Raw genomic sequence first — 14,137 nt, forward strand, 5'->3', positions numbered from 1 at the left:
GGCGGTTGTTCTCGACCCGGCAGTCGGGCGGAATGGAGATGACGGGGGAGCTTTACAGCTTGGGGAGCCTGGCCAAGTCAAGGTCTCATGTACGAGGCGTATAACGGCAAAGAGCGCGAGCCAAAGTTGGCCAAGGCAAGTCCTGAGGAGCTCACCAGATAGCACGGAAAATGTTTGCGCTCATTTGTGAGAGGGTGAGGTGGAAGAAACAATGTTGGACGAAAACTGGTTCTCTCGCGCTGCTCATTTACAGCTTATTAGCCATGCGTGGAGCGTCAGAAAGCGTCATCTGTGACGACAGGGGACAGCATGGGGGAGCGCTGTGGCTCAAGCTCCCCTGTAATCAACCGGCTCGGTGGGGCGGCGCTGCTGATTGGGCTGATAAGAAACCAAGCTTTCAGGCCGCCTCTGCCATTGGAGAGAGAGCTCCAGCGCGCTACGCGTGCTAAAGGAACCCCCCAGCGGCCCCTAGCCAGCCGACCCAAGGCGAGACGGGGGGCCTGGAACTCAGGGGCCAGATGGACCGGCCAGGGGGCAGGTGGCTGCTGAGGATTTACCATTACCCGTGCCGAATCGACTCGCGTGGCAGCTTTCGAACTGGCACTTGCATCATCCCGGCGTTCGAGCATCGCGACAAAGCTGCCCGAATTAACGCTGTCCTGCTTGCACCCGCAGACAAGATGAAGTCCACACTGCTGTCCGTCGGCCTGTTGGCCTGGCTGGTCTCCATCGTCTCCGCCACCGCTCTGACCTACAAGCTGGCTGCGAACGAGAAGGCCTGCTTCTACGCCCACACGCCCAAGGACAACAGCAAGATCGCATTCTACTTTGCCGTAAGACTGCCACCTCCGGACTTGGAAGCCATAGACTTATTTCTGACACGCGCTGGGATCTTTAGGTGCAATCCGGCGGCTCGTTCGATCTCGACTACGAAGTTACCGGGCCCGACGAGAAGATCATCTTGGACGGCGAGAAGGAGCGCCAGGGCGACTTTGTCTTCACCGCGCAGAAGGTTGGCGACTACAAGTTCTGTTTCAACAATGAGATGAGCACATACTCGGACAAGGTGGTCGACTTTGAAATCGCTGTAAGGCTTCCTCGGTGGTAGTCTGCCGAGGACACGTGTGCTGATGACTGCTGCTCTACAGGTCGAGGACGAGGTTCGAGCTCAGCTGCCCGCCAAGCAAGGCACCAGCCCCGAGCAGACGTCTGCGCTGGAGGAGTCGATCTACAAGGTATCGGGACAGCTTTCGACCATCACGAGGAACCAGAAGTACTTCCGCACGAGAGAGAACCGCAACTTTAGCACCGTCCGAAGCACCGAGAAGAGAATCGTCAACTTCAGCCTCATCCAGTGCGCCATGGTCATCTGCATGGGTGGCCTGCAGGTCTTTGTGGTCAGGTTCTTCTTCCAGGTAGGTTTGAGGCTCGTGTCGACGGCCAAGACCCCCACAGCTGACAGTTTTGCAGGGCGCGAGAAAGGGTTACGTATAAAGGAATGGCTTCATTGCGTGCACGATTTGATGATGGCGTCGAAAACAAGGCTTCATTGGCAACTGGAACTATGCGTCACACGTTGTATTATACCGTACCCGCCACGAGGGCAGGCGGAAGGGGGACACATTGCGAGTATGTATCGAGGCGTACACACATGTATCTGTTGCTTGGCAAGCCAGGGAAGTGATCATGATAATAGACTCGGACGGCACGGGACCTAGACCGATGCCCTTGGCTGTTATGCAATATGGGAATTGTAAGCAGACTTTTGTGCTCGAGCATTGAATGGATGGCCTGTGACTTTGAAGTCGGCACCCCAGGAAACAGTGTTTTGGCGGCGCTTGGGAGATGAATTTGAATTGTTGCCACTACAAAGTACTATATGCATGGAATAAAAAGAGGCCACAAGCTCACATCACAGCTCCACGGGTGACCCCCTTGGCTCCACCAGACGACCCCAGCAGCCCAGCAGCCCAGCAGCCCAGCAGCCCGCCGCCAATCCCGACTAGGTCAAGTCAAGGTCGTCCTGGGCACCAGCCACTTTCATCGGCGCCCAGCCACAACCTCCGAAAATCAAGTGCATGTCGGCCAGAGTCACGTCAAGAGCTACGCCAGGCTGCTTCTCTCGACCACCAAAATTTCCTGCAGCCTTGCAGTTCTTTGCACGCCAGCACCCCCGCCCGCACGCAACATCGACCATGGCATCGATTGCTGCGTCGCTGGCCCAGGCCCTCCCGAAACCGAGATACACGGGCGACGAGGAGGAGATACCCGCCCACGCCCAGCAGCGCGGGCCCCGAATCGTCGGCGCTGGCCAGATAGACGAGTCGCAGATCGTCCTGCGCAGGACCGGGCCACCCGCTTACGGACAGCGATCCGGATGGCGCCCCAGGGGGCCCGAGGACTTTGGCGATGGCGGTGCCTTTCCAGAGATCCCCGTGGCTCAGTATCCCCTCGACATGGGAAAGAAGGGCTCTTCTACAAGCAACGCCCTCGCAATCCAGGTCACATCTGACGGCAAAGTCAAGTACGACGCCATCGCGAAACAGGTCAGCACTCTCACTCACCACCGTGATCACTCCCTCCTATCTCCGCCGTTACTAACGTTGCCGACCTTCCAGGGCCACCGTGAAAACAGGATCGTACACGCCTCGTTCAAAGATCTGATCCCCCTCCGCCAACGCGCCGATGCGGGCGAGATCGATCTGGCCAAGCCGAGCGAAGATGTCGTCGCCGAAACGACCGAGCGAACCAAGAATGCGTTGGCTGCTTTGGTCAGCGGCGCCGTGGCGGCCCAGAAGCCCAAAAACGTCAATATTGGTCAGAGGAACGACCCTACCTTTGTTCGGTATACGCCCGCGAATCAGATGGGAGACAACTCCAAAAAGCAGGACCGCATCATGAAGATCGTCGAGAGGCAACGTGACCCCATGGAGCCTCCCAAGTTCAAGCACAAGAAGATCCCTCGCGGACCCCCCAGTCCGCCCCCACCGGTCATGAGATCGCCTCCAAGGAAGTTGACGGCCCAGGATCAAGAGGATTGGAAGATACCCCCGCCTATCAGCAACTGGAAGAACCCCAAGGGTTTCACCGTTCCGCTGGACAAGAGATTGGCCGCAGATGGCCGTGGTCTACAGGATGTCACTATCAATGATAAATTTGCCCAGTTTTCCGAGGCCCTGTTCATGGCGGATCGACATGCACGCGAGGAAGTCAGGCAGCGAGCAACAATGCAACAACGGCTTGCAGAAAAGGAGAAGGCGCAAAAAGAAGACAATCTACGCATGCTCGCACAGAAGGCTCGGGAAGAGCGGGCGGCTGCTGGCAGGCGGCGGTCCCCAAGCGGTTCGCGCGACTCGCGGTCACGATCTCGCAGTTATAGCTACTCGGACTCAGGTTCCGATAGCGAGGACTCCGAGGTCCGGGCACGAGAGCAGGCGAGAAAGGAGAAACACAAGGAGGAGGAACGGAAACTGCGCCAGTCCCGCATGGGAGCAGAAAGGAGGATGCAGGTCATGGCTCGCGAGCAGAACCGCGATATCTCTGAGAAGATTGCCTTGGGCCTGGCAAAGCCGACACAGCAGGCCGAAACCATGTATGATTCTCGTCTGTTCAACCAGTCAAGTGGGTTTGACAGCGGTATCAACGAGGATAACCCCTACGACAAGCCCCTTTTTGCAGCACAGGATGCTATCAGCAGCATCTATCGACCTCGCCAGAATGCGGAAGACTACGAAGACGAAGGAGCAGGAGACGCCGAGATGGCCAAAATCCAGAAGTCTAGTCGTTTCGGTGAGGTGTTGGGTAAGGGCACGTTCAAGGGATCTGCTGATGCGGAGGCTCGGGAAGGCCCGGTCCAGTTCGAGAAGGACGCCGGCGATCCATTCAATGTGGACAAATTTCTGGAGCAGGTGGACCAGAGCTCCTCGTCCAAGAGAGGCTACGGACTTCAAGACGAAGACTCCAGGCAGCCGAAGCGTGCTAGGGTCGATGAGGATGACGATTAAGTTGGCGCTTGCGTTTGACAGGCTGGTGTTAGTCATGGGTTTTGTACAACATCATACTGGACCAAAATCAGCATAGTCCGGTGATAGATAATACCATATTTTGCATGGCCACGCCTATTTTGCGGCGACTACAATAAACCTCAGAACTTGTTTTGCTTCTTCTGTGGGAGGAATATGCCCAGTACTTTGACCCTGTGTTCTGCAAGGCCAACGCAGACATCTGATGTGTATGGCCATGTTTCTTCCCCAAGAGGGGCTGTATCGTACTCTGAGTATATTCTCTCGCGTCTTACCCAAAAATCAGGATCAGTAGCTGTGGTGCATTTACAAAGAGTTTTAAGACCAGCATCCACCCTGTCGAATAGGCCAGTGAATGAACAGGCATGGGTTGAATGAGACTCAAATGACAACCCGGGGAACGTTCCCAAACTGTCAGGCCCTACCGGTAAAGAATCATCCGATTATTTTTAGACTGCCGTGTATCACCCCGGGTGAAACGCACATCACTCGAGGACGAACGTCACATCTTGATGCCAATGCGAAGGACGAAAATCCGGAGGGCCGGTTGGGGGGGCTCGGTCCTCGTCCCGACATTGGATTCTGTGTCCCCGGATGTATCTCCAGACGAGAGATCAATTCTTCGCCTCTTCTGGCCAATGCGATGTTGACGATTGCATACGCACTCTACTGCGCCCATATTACGACAGCCAGTGGGTTTTCTCGCTCTGGCGGCCTTGGCATGGGCTTCTATGGAAGTACTCGAGTACCTAGACAGCCTAGTGCTGTCTGTCAGTGGCTATGTGGCAAAACCAATCACGACATTAGCGCCTGCTTAAGCATGATTGACGACTAAAGTTGCGATAGGACCCCTGCGCCGTTCCTGGGTCTGGAACATCTGGAACACGAGCAGCGTGGTGACCCGGCGCGGCCGGCCAATCCCCAAGAGCCCTAAAACAGAGCTTCGAAAAGCTTTGCAGGTGGATGTCTCAAAAGCGTCGTCACCACCTGGACATGACATGGCACCCACCACTGCCGTCACTAGTTAGTATCATGAAGGGCATGTTTCAACCGCGATACCACCTTTCATTGCACCTGGTGCTAGTTGCTTGTTCCTTGAACAGCCCAAGCTCGACTTGGCACACGCTCGTCCAGTGACGCGGCGATGAACTACAGCCAGCATTGACGACGGTCACTTTTCATAATTTCCAATGGGCTTGTAAAGGGTGCCAGGTAGGTGGAGAAAGTGCAACTCGAGGCAATAGCCAGAGTATCACATTCCAAACCGTTGGGCCTCCCTGACAGAATATCTATCTGCCATCCGGACCTCCACCATGGCGTCCCGGAGAGTCCAAAGGTTTGCCCAACTCTATCGTTGTTGGTTTTTTTCTTGTCATAATAGTATCTTCTTGTTTTTTGTCTAATCTTCACTAAATTTACCGACTTGTTGGAACCCACCCGCCGCGTAGAGCCTTACCCGGTGTCATCGTCCCTTCTCATTGCCTTCCCTGGCGTATCGTGCTACTCCCTACGCGTCAGCGTGCTCCAGTTTTCCGCAAAAAGCGCACCCACCACAACCCAGATCCCAGAACTTTCAGAGGGCGCAGTTGGCTCCGTATTGTCAACCAGAGTTGCTAGTCTCGGGCCAAATCGTCTGTCGCAATTGTGGTGTGTTCGATGAGATCGGATCATAATCCAGCAATAAAACTCGCCTGGGCGGCATCCCCAGCCCTCGACCGCCATGCAACCACTTACACCACCCAATACCAAGATCTCGTACCAGGCAGCAACAAAAGAGCACCTGCAGCGGAAGCCCAATCCACTCGGTTATACCCCCTTTGAGTATTGGAAGGGCCCTAAACCAGTAATACCAGGCTCAAAGCAGCCACACAGGCCGAACAACACCGGGAGAACTACCACAATTGCGGTAACGTCGCTCCACGCGAGCAGCGACCCTACGGCACAGCAAAATTCGACTGTAGTAGCGTCGGGTTTCCCAGCCGAGAAGCAGGGCCGACTCGGGGAGAAGGCTTCTCTCGACTATACAAATATGGGTTGGGACACTCCAGAGCACGGAGGCAGAGCTGCTGGTCCAGCTTCCTTCCAGGTTCGCGACGCTAACGGTAACGTCGAGCTGCTATCGGGACAGCCGCCCTCATATGCGAACGCACAACTACCGCCTAGAGACATGAAGGGCGAACCATCGCGGTGGAATCCGCGATACTGGCGAAAGCGCACATGGGCCGGCGTGGCCCTAGCAGTGATCGTCGCAATTGTAGTTGGAGTAGTCGCTGGCGTCCTGGTTGCCAAGGCCAATCGCTACCCCGACTATACCAAATTGACTTACACCCTGGAAGAGACGTGTAAGTGTATACAATCCATCCAACCTTGGCAATTGCCGCTCACTGGCTAACTCCGACACTTAGACTCGGGCACCGATTTCTTCGACAACTTTGATTACTTTGAAGGATACGACCCCTCGGGAGGCTTTGTGCACTATGTCCCTCAGGCCAGGGCTGAGCAACTGGTGAGCACCCCTCTGCTTTAGCGCGAGACTGTGCATTATCACTAACCATGCATCCCCAGAACCTGACCTATGCCTCCTCGAGCTCAGCCGTCTTGAAAGTCGACACTTCGGTCGGAAACACTTCGAGCCCTGACGCATCGACGGGTCGCTTCTCCGTCCGCGTCACATCCAAGACGCAGTACGACCGGGGCCTGTTCATCTTCGACGTCAAGCACACGCCCCTCGGCTGCGGCACGTGGCCGGCGCTGTGGCTGAGCGACCCCAGCAACTGGCCGGACAACGGCGAGATCGACGTCATGGAGACGGTCAACGTGGTGGGCACCACGGACAACCAGATGACGCTGCACACGGACTCGGGCTGCGCCATGGACGTGAAGCGCAAGATGACGGGGACGTCGATCCAGGCGGACTGCAACAACGCGACCAACTCGAACGCCGGGTGCGGCGTGGCGGGCGCGTCGTCGTCGTACGGGGCCGACTTCAACGCGGGCGGCGGCGGCGTCATGGCCGTCGAGTGGCGCGACGAGGGCATCCGCATGTGGCAGTTCGCGCGGGCGGGGATCCCGGCCGACATCACGGGCGGCAGCCCGGACCCGAGCTCGTGGGGCACGGCGGCCGCCGACTTCCCCAACACGGACTGCTCCGTGTCGGGCCACTTCAAGAACCAGAGCATCATCGCCAACATCGACCTGTGCGGCAGCTGGGCCGGCAACGTCTACGCCGACAGCGGCTGCCCCAGCGACTGCACCACCTACGTCGCCAACTACCCCCAGGCCTTCACCAACGCCTACTGGGAGTTTGGCGCCTTCCAGGTCTACAAGTCGTCGTGATCCATGGTCGCCCCCTGATGCCTGATGATTCCTGGCTCTGCTGCGCAGCACAGGACGGGGCGCGGAGTTGCGCCCTAGTGCTTTTCTATCTGGTTTCGGATAATGAAGGGAACAGCAAATGATAAAAAAATTAGCGACGAGGTGCCATGTCCGTCTTTGATGTCTTTACTTTCTTCTCCTTAGCGCGGCGTTTTATGGAAGGTTCGAAGACGAAAGAATATGCTTTGCTTGACGCAAAGCCAGACGGTAGATAGGACTCGGGCGGACTGCTATAGAGATGACCAGTCTAATGCTAGAATACCCCATATATATTTCCAACGTAGAAGTATAGCGCGCTTATAAGCTAGTATCTTCATGACGCTCAATAGACTTGACTCCTCCGTGAATTAGACCGTACGGGCTCGGTGCAATTTGAGATAATGCAGGACCAGTCAGGGGTCTGGCGACGGAGTCACCTGAAAAGGGGGGCTCAGTATGTATGGCTTTGTTCATCCATCAATGCTCAGAGAAGAAGCACTACACATCCACAAAGAAGCAAGCGTGTTATCGATAGTCAAGATATCGATATATTTGTCTTATGGTTTTCGAAACCGCATGACATATTTGGAGCTTCCTCCGCGGGAATCTGCAATCTCCAGGTGATTGGATAGTTTTGAATGGTTATAATGTAGGACAAGATATCTAGTGGAGATGTCGCTGTCCGTGTCTATGTCTAGACCCGCCCCCCCCAAAAACGCCGAAGTGCTATGCAATAGATCATCAAGCGCCGTAAAGGCAAAAACGACCTCGAGGGATCGTCCTGCCCCAAAACCCTCATAGTGTACAGTGTAACATCATACAGGCCCTGTCTTCGCCTCTTTCTCGAACCTGGCAGGCCACAAAGATTCATCGTGGCGCTGTCCTATGCCGCAAGTTCCACCACTCTAGTCGCACACATATCGTCTCTTAGCTCGTAGGCTTTTCCCTTCCTCTTCATCTCCCTCTCAATCATCGCTAGGACTTCGCATGTACGCGTCGATGGCCGCGCTGAAGGCAGCAAACGCGGCACAGCCACCGCCGACGGCCAGGGGCCCGCCGCCGCGGGCCAGGATGCCGCCCGTCAGACACCCGGCGGCGACGCCGTTGGCCAGGTCGTTCTTGGCGCGGAAGCCCTCGATGCCGCACTCGATGCCGGCGAACATGGCGCCGACCTTGCCAAAGTTCTTGGCCATGCCGTAGGACCGCGTGCCCATGTCCTTGAAGCCCGTCTTGAGCTGGTCGCGCAGCGGCAGCGACGCCAACTCCTTGGGCGGGCCGCCGGTCGCGCCGGGCGTGTGGTACGGCGTATCGTAGGACATCTGGTGGGAGAGGGCCCGTTAGATTCTCTTTCTTCTTTTCCTGGCGTTCCCGTCGGGAGAGCGTGGCTAAGGGGTGGGGTGTGAGGGGGCGAGAGCTTGGGGCGCAACGTACTGATGCCATGAACATTCCAAAGAGACCACCCATGCCGAAACCCATGACTCCTGATATCACGGTCTTGCCGAAGCAGGATTCCATCATGGCTTGCATCTAAGTAGAGAAGGTCAGCACGGCGCTGTCAGGATGCGACGGAAGGGGTAGCCAAAGGTGGACGGGGGGAGGGACGGACTCTCTTGATGTTGGGGTCATTGGCATCGTAGCCCGGAGGCCCGCCGGCACCACTGCCACCTGGTAACGAGTTCATCTTTCTTGTGTGTCGACGTGCAGCGCGGCAAAGGGAGTCTGGCGTTCTCGCAAGATGGAGTAGAGCTGAGCTCACCTAGGGCGGCCCAGTTCGTTATCGCGGAAGCGATAATGGATTTTATTTCTGCCCGTCTCCACCGCCCCAGAGCCCCCGGGATGGGGATGGCGAATCGCGGCCTTACTCATTACATCCACCAATCCAACCTAGTCAGCTCATATAGTACCTATATATATATATATATATGGTGACTACTCGTTACGACCGGAGTGAACATGACATGGTGATCTTGTTGTCTTCGTGGTATCTACAGAATCTCAACCGAGTCTTGCTATCGCCAAATTATCACGTGACAGGCCGTCTTCGACTGGGTGCCTCGAATACGGTTCATCTAGCCATGTGACGATGAACGCACCAAGTAAAAGACTCGATTGAAGATCGCTGTGGGGGAGCTTGGTGATCATGGATGTGATAACTACCGGCAGCGAAACATCTAACCCCAGTCCACAGCAGTGTCCAAAGAAAAGCTCCTTGCTTGTTACGATACCCCTTGGGGATGCATCGATCCTTTCAAATTCCTCATATCTATATTGTTACAAAGCCCGCGCTGCGTCTCCGCGACTGATGCGCGGAGCTTGAAGATTAGCGCTAGATGCATACAAAACAAATGGTCGTCAGGTTGAAGTCTGGCCCTATGCTCCAGGGCCACGGGAGACCCCAAACGAAGCCTGGGATATTATGCTTCGACTCCAGCTCCACTCGTGGTTTCCCCTGGATCTCCACCCCCTCCGCCGCCGCTCTTTTTCGGCTTGATTACGAGCAGGATGATCATGCCTACAATGACCAGAACCAGGAGCAATATGATCTTTCGTTTCGTCGTCTTCTTCTGGTATCCGGAAGCTACCACGAGCTCCTTCTCGGCGCCCTTGAGATCTGTGGTCATGCGCTCCACGTTGTAGTCTATTCGATCCAGCATGGTTCCTTGGTCGATGACCATGGTCTGTAGGTCCCGGAACAGATCGGAGAGCTCAATGATGCCCTGCGCAATGTCTTCAATCTCCCTCTCGCGCTGCATGATGGCGGCGTCGTTGCTGTGGAGTAGTTTCTGATGAGTCGTGGCCTGCAGGGCCGACTGCGAGAAAGACCTGTCGGCATCCGATTCCAAGAGTGCTGGGTCTGCAGCGTAATTCGATCCCATGGGCGTTGACGCTCTGTCTGTGGGGGATGCGCCTCCGAGCCCGGACATGCCGCGCAGCTCTGTATCACGTGTCAGTATCACTACGTAGTCGGGGGCGCCCCAGGGTCCGATCAGCCTACTCTTGAGATATGCGCTCTGCTTCTTCCGAAAGCCAGCGCTTGCCTCCTGAACCCGGGTGGCGAGGCTGGTCTGCACGTTCCGGGCCATGGTCTCCTCGGCCCTGGTCATGTTGCCGTCCTTGACCATCTGCTCGACCCGTTGTATGCAGCGGTGGCAGTCATGAAAGCCCTTGGTGATGGCCTGGGTCAGGTCCTCGATCTGCTTCTCCTCGGCCTTCTTGGCCTCGTCGTCGTTGAAGCCGGGCAGCACGTGCTTCTGGTGCAGGCGTTCGAGGGCCTGCGACTTGCGGGCCACGTCGGCGAGGAGGTCGGTCACCTCGTCCGAGATATCGGCCCATCGCGGCGGCAGCAGGTCCATCTCGATGACGGCATCGCCATCGTCCCAGTCGGCGCCGGACAGGAGGCCCTGCTGGTCCTCGGAGGCGGATGCGCCACCGCGGCCGAAGTCCGGGAAGCCATTCCCGCTGGGGCCGGAGTATTTCGTCTTCTTGGCGGGGTGGTGGGCGTAGGACTGGCGATAGGAGATGTAGCTTCAAGGGGGGAGAATAGTCAGCAAAGCGGTTCCCATTGGGCAGTTGCGGCGAGCGGGCGAGCGGGCGGGCGGGCAGCTCGGTGGTAGGCGGTAGGTGGTGGGCAGGGGTCTAAGTCCTACAGGTTGGTGCGGTCTCGCCACATGGCGGACGCCAGAGACGGGGTTGATTCCCCTTCACTCGAGTAGAACGCGGGCGCGGTCGACGGGGGAGCAGGTGGGCAGGTCTCGGGGGGTTGCGGTTCGTGATGGGGGCGCCGTGGGTTGCGAAGTTGGTGATAATCTACAGGACATGGTGTACATAATCCAGCGGCAGCCTTCCGGGGAGAGGTGACGGACGTGCAGCCAGCAGCAGCAGCAGAGGTCAATTGAGGCTGACGTAGCTGCAGGCCGTCGGCTAGGACCAGTGCAGTTTAGACTCGAGCCGGGACTGGACAGGCTTGGAGGAACTACTGCGGTACGTCCTGGACAGTGGGTGGTGTCCTTGGTTAATAGCCCAGCCCAGCAACAACGTAAGTTACAGGATGTAAAAATATCCAAAGCTAGGTACCCGGGTATCGTGATATGTGTAGTGCCTGCGCCCGTGTCTCTTCTCCTGGCAACCTGGGAACAAACTTGTTGCACACGTGTCGAATGAGGCGCATGGATTTGTGATGAATTCTGGGGGCCAGCTTGGATCAGAACCCCGTCTGTACTCTGTGCTACGGAGACAGAGCCCACCAGCCCACCCCAGGAGCGAATGAAGGAGCTGTCGCCCGTTTCACTGCTTGACTGCATTGCGATTCAGCCCAACGCTCGGGCCACACTGGCGGGCCGCCGTCCACTGCAGTCGTCTTTTTGGCCCGCCCGTCCAGGTCCACTGTCCCTGGTGGCCGTGGGGAGTCCAGTGCCCAGGTGCTTGACTGCCTTGGACAACTGGACAGCTGGACGCTGGACTGGACTGGACTGGACTGGACAGGGGGCATGGAAAGGGGGCCAGCCTGCCAACCAAGCCCAGCAGCCAACCAGCCACCTGGGCAGTCAGTTTCCACCTGGGCAGGCTCGCCGGCTGCCTTGGGTGCGCCGCCGCCTACTAGGGGGGGTTCCCTCCAAGAATCCAAGAAGGCCCAGCAAGCCAGCAAGCCAGGGAGACGGGCCCCATCTGGCCCCCCCAAGCCGCCGCTGCCAGCCCGGCCCAGCCCATACCATGACCCTCTCGCTCGGCACCCAGCGCCAGACCAGGTGCGAAGCTTTAAACTTCTCCCCTTCCCCCCCCCCCTAAACCAAACAAATACATACACACATCCAGGCCACCAAGCCGACCGCTCACGATCCACGATCCACCCTGACCGCCAGCAGCAACGCTCTGGACAGACAAACCCAACCCACGACCACACTTCTCTCTCAACCACCCAAATACACATCAAGCTTCACAATGGTGCGTCGCCCACTCTCCTCGCTTCCACAACCGTTCCCCGCCATTTCCTACCCCGCGGTTGAGCTTTGAGGGGCACCTGGACTGGCCCTTCTCTCTCTGTCTTTCTCTCTGCCCACTGGCAATCTTGTCCAGATGCTAACGTGATGCCCTCACCTGCAGGCCGACTCTCTCACCGAAGAGCAGGTCTCCGAGTTCAAGGAGGCCTTCTCCCTCTTTGTAAGTTCACCCGCCCCTTCTCCCCCTGCACCACACCCGCACCCGCACTCGCATACGGCTTGGCTGACTCTGCTCGTATATAGGACAAGGACGGCGATGGTGAGTCGCTTGGCAAACCCCGACGCAGTCTCTCCCTCTCCCTCACGCCCTAATTACAGTTCGCTGGGCAACATGACGCCTTCATCCGCGCGAACTTCCTTCTCCCTGACCTATCACCATCACCCTATCTGAACAAGCGGGATGGTACCACTAAACGACCCCTCCCCGAACAGGTCAGATCACCACCAAGGAGCTGGGCACTGTCATGCGATCGCTTGGCCAGAACCCCTCCGAGTCCGAGCTGCAAGACATGATCAACGAGGTCGATGCCGACAACAACGGCACCATTGACTTCCCTGGTACGTTTGGCCTCACCGGTAGCCTTGCTCAGGCTGACATGTATGCGCAGAGTTCTTGACCATGATGGCCCGCAAGATGAAGGACACCGACTCCGAAGAGGAGATCCGAGAGGCCTTCAAGGTAAGGAACCCGCCCTCTCCGTTTGCTACCTGCCATCGGCCGCCCGCAATACTAATGCTGCCGTAAAAGGTCTTCGACCGCGACAACAACGGCTTCATCTCGGCTGCTGAGCTGCGTCACGTCATGACATCGATCGGTGAGAAGTTGACCGACGACGAGGTTGATGAGATGATCCGCGAGGCTGACCAGGACGGTGATGGACGCATCGACTGTACGTGCCCGCTCTCCCACCCCTCGACCCTAGCGTCCGACTTCGCACTAACCCCCCGACTTCTAGACAACGAGTTTGTGCAACTCATGATGCAGAAGTAGACGTCTCGAGATTTACTTTAGAAAATGGTCTCTTTTTTTCCCCCATACCCACTCTCATGTCGCGATGAAAATCCTTATGTTCCTTCTGTTGATTCGGGATTGAGCCTAAGGGCATGATTTGGAGAGAGCCAGGTGGAGACTGGCTTTTGGTTCAGGGATATACAAGTTTCATGGGCAACTGTTTGGTAGTATGGGTAGAGGTCATCCCCCCGCGGTTGAATTAGCTTCTCCCTTTCTTTCCCCAGATAATACAAGCTCATCCCTTGTCTCTACCGACCATTTATATCCCTCGCTTGCTATACACCGGGTTTGACAACCGGGGAGATACCGGTTTTGATCACATCTCGAGCCTACATGTAAGAGATACACGTCAAGTGCTGACCTGGGGCTGGCTACCCAGGAATTACCAGTCATATCGTAACGAGAACCGACGCTTCAACTCCGAGCAGGTCTATGGCCCCAATCAACGATTTCGTCACACGAAGTTAGTATGGACCCAGCTAGTCAATCAGGGATGTTGGAGTGCAGCCCAGGGAGATCGTCCCCTTATACACACGCATGAAGATCATGCCCGGGCGCCACCACGGTTCCGATCAGGGCATACACAGGAAAACGGGGGGAATTGGCGGACGGCAGCCCAATGTCTTCCCGGAAATCATGAGAGTGGAGTATTCATGCAGCAAGAATTACACTATGGTATAGAGTTGTACACAGACCCGGAAAGGAGCCTTGCTCAGACCTTGGATGGGAAGGGCGGCGAGCACGTTCATTCC

General features: G+C 56.8%; 6 protein-coding genes across 6 annotated transcripts; 4 read left to right on the forward strand and 2 right to left on the reverse strand.

The window, feature by feature from the left end:
* Positions 1-680: 680 nt before the first annotated feature.
* On the forward strand, positions 681-1,494 carry JN550_008680 (uncharacterized protein; the record flags this gene model as incomplete). Its single annotated transcript, XM_049320668.1, has 4 exons — positions 681-833; positions 899-1,087; positions 1,149-1,415; positions 1,471-1,494. 4 exons carry the CDS (start codon positions 681-683, stop codon positions 1,492-1,494), a joined length of 633 nt encoding a protein of 210 aa, XP_049169338.1.
* A 701-nt stretch (positions 1,495-2,195) lies between these two features.
* JN550_008681 (uncharacterized protein) lies at positions 2,196-4,004 on the forward strand (the record flags this gene model as incomplete). Its single annotated transcript, XM_049320669.1, has 1 exon — positions 2,196-4,004. One exon carries the CDS (start codon positions 2,196-2,198, stop codon positions 4,002-4,004), a length of 1,809 nt encoding a protein of 602 aa, XP_049169339.1.
* Positions 4,005-5,742: 1,738 nt separating this feature from the next.
* On the forward strand, positions 5,743-7,358 carry JN550_008682 (uncharacterized protein; the record flags this gene model as incomplete). The annotated part of the gene is made up of 3 exons (XM_049320670.1): positions 5,743-6,364; positions 6,428-6,528; positions 6,588-7,358. 3 exons carry the CDS (start codon positions 5,743-5,745, stop codon positions 7,356-7,358), a joined length of 1,494 nt encoding a protein of 497 aa, XP_049169340.1.
* Positions 7,359-8,341: 983 nt separating this feature from the next.
* Positions 8,342-9,057, reverse strand: JN550_008683 (uncharacterized protein; the record flags this gene model as incomplete). The annotated part of the gene is made up of 3 exons (XM_049320671.1): positions 8,342-8,695; positions 8,808-8,903; positions 8,983-9,057. 3 exons carry the CDS (start codon positions 9,055-9,057, stop codon positions 8,342-8,344), a joined length of 525 nt encoding a protein of 174 aa, XP_049169341.1.
* Positions 9,058-9,790: 733 nt separating this feature from the next.
* JN550_008684 (uncharacterized protein) lies at positions 9,791-11,046 on the reverse strand (the record flags this gene model as incomplete). The annotated part of the gene is made up of 3 exons (XM_049320672.1): positions 9,791-10,311; positions 10,372-10,901; positions 11,024-11,046. The coding sequence occupies 3 exons, from the start codon at positions 11,044-11,046 to the stop codon at positions 9,791-9,793; spliced, it is 1,074 nt and encodes a 357-aa protein (XP_049169342.1).
* Positions 11,047-12,314: 1,268 nt separating this feature from the next.
* JN550_008685 (calmodulin) lies at positions 12,315-13,364 on the forward strand (the record flags this gene model as incomplete). The annotated part of the gene is made up of 7 exons (XM_049320674.1): positions 12,315-12,317; positions 12,477-12,533; positions 12,617-12,632; positions 12,806-12,931; positions 12,982-13,052; positions 13,122-13,263; positions 13,330-13,364. The coding sequence occupies 7 exons, from the start codon at positions 12,315-12,317 to the stop codon at positions 13,362-13,364; spliced, it is 450 nt and encodes a 149-aa protein (XP_049169343.1).
* Between the last annotated feature and the right edge of the window lie 773 nt (positions 13,365-14,137).

Source organism: Neoarthrinium moseri, assembly GCF_022829205.1.
Source record: "Neoarthrinium moseri strain CBS 164.80 chromosome Unknown scaffold37_Wmoseri_CBS_16480, whole genome shotgun sequence".
Lineage (NCBI taxonomy): Eukaryota > Fungi > Ascomycota > Sordariomycetes > Amphisphaeriales > Apiosporaceae > Neoarthrinium > Neoarthrinium moseri.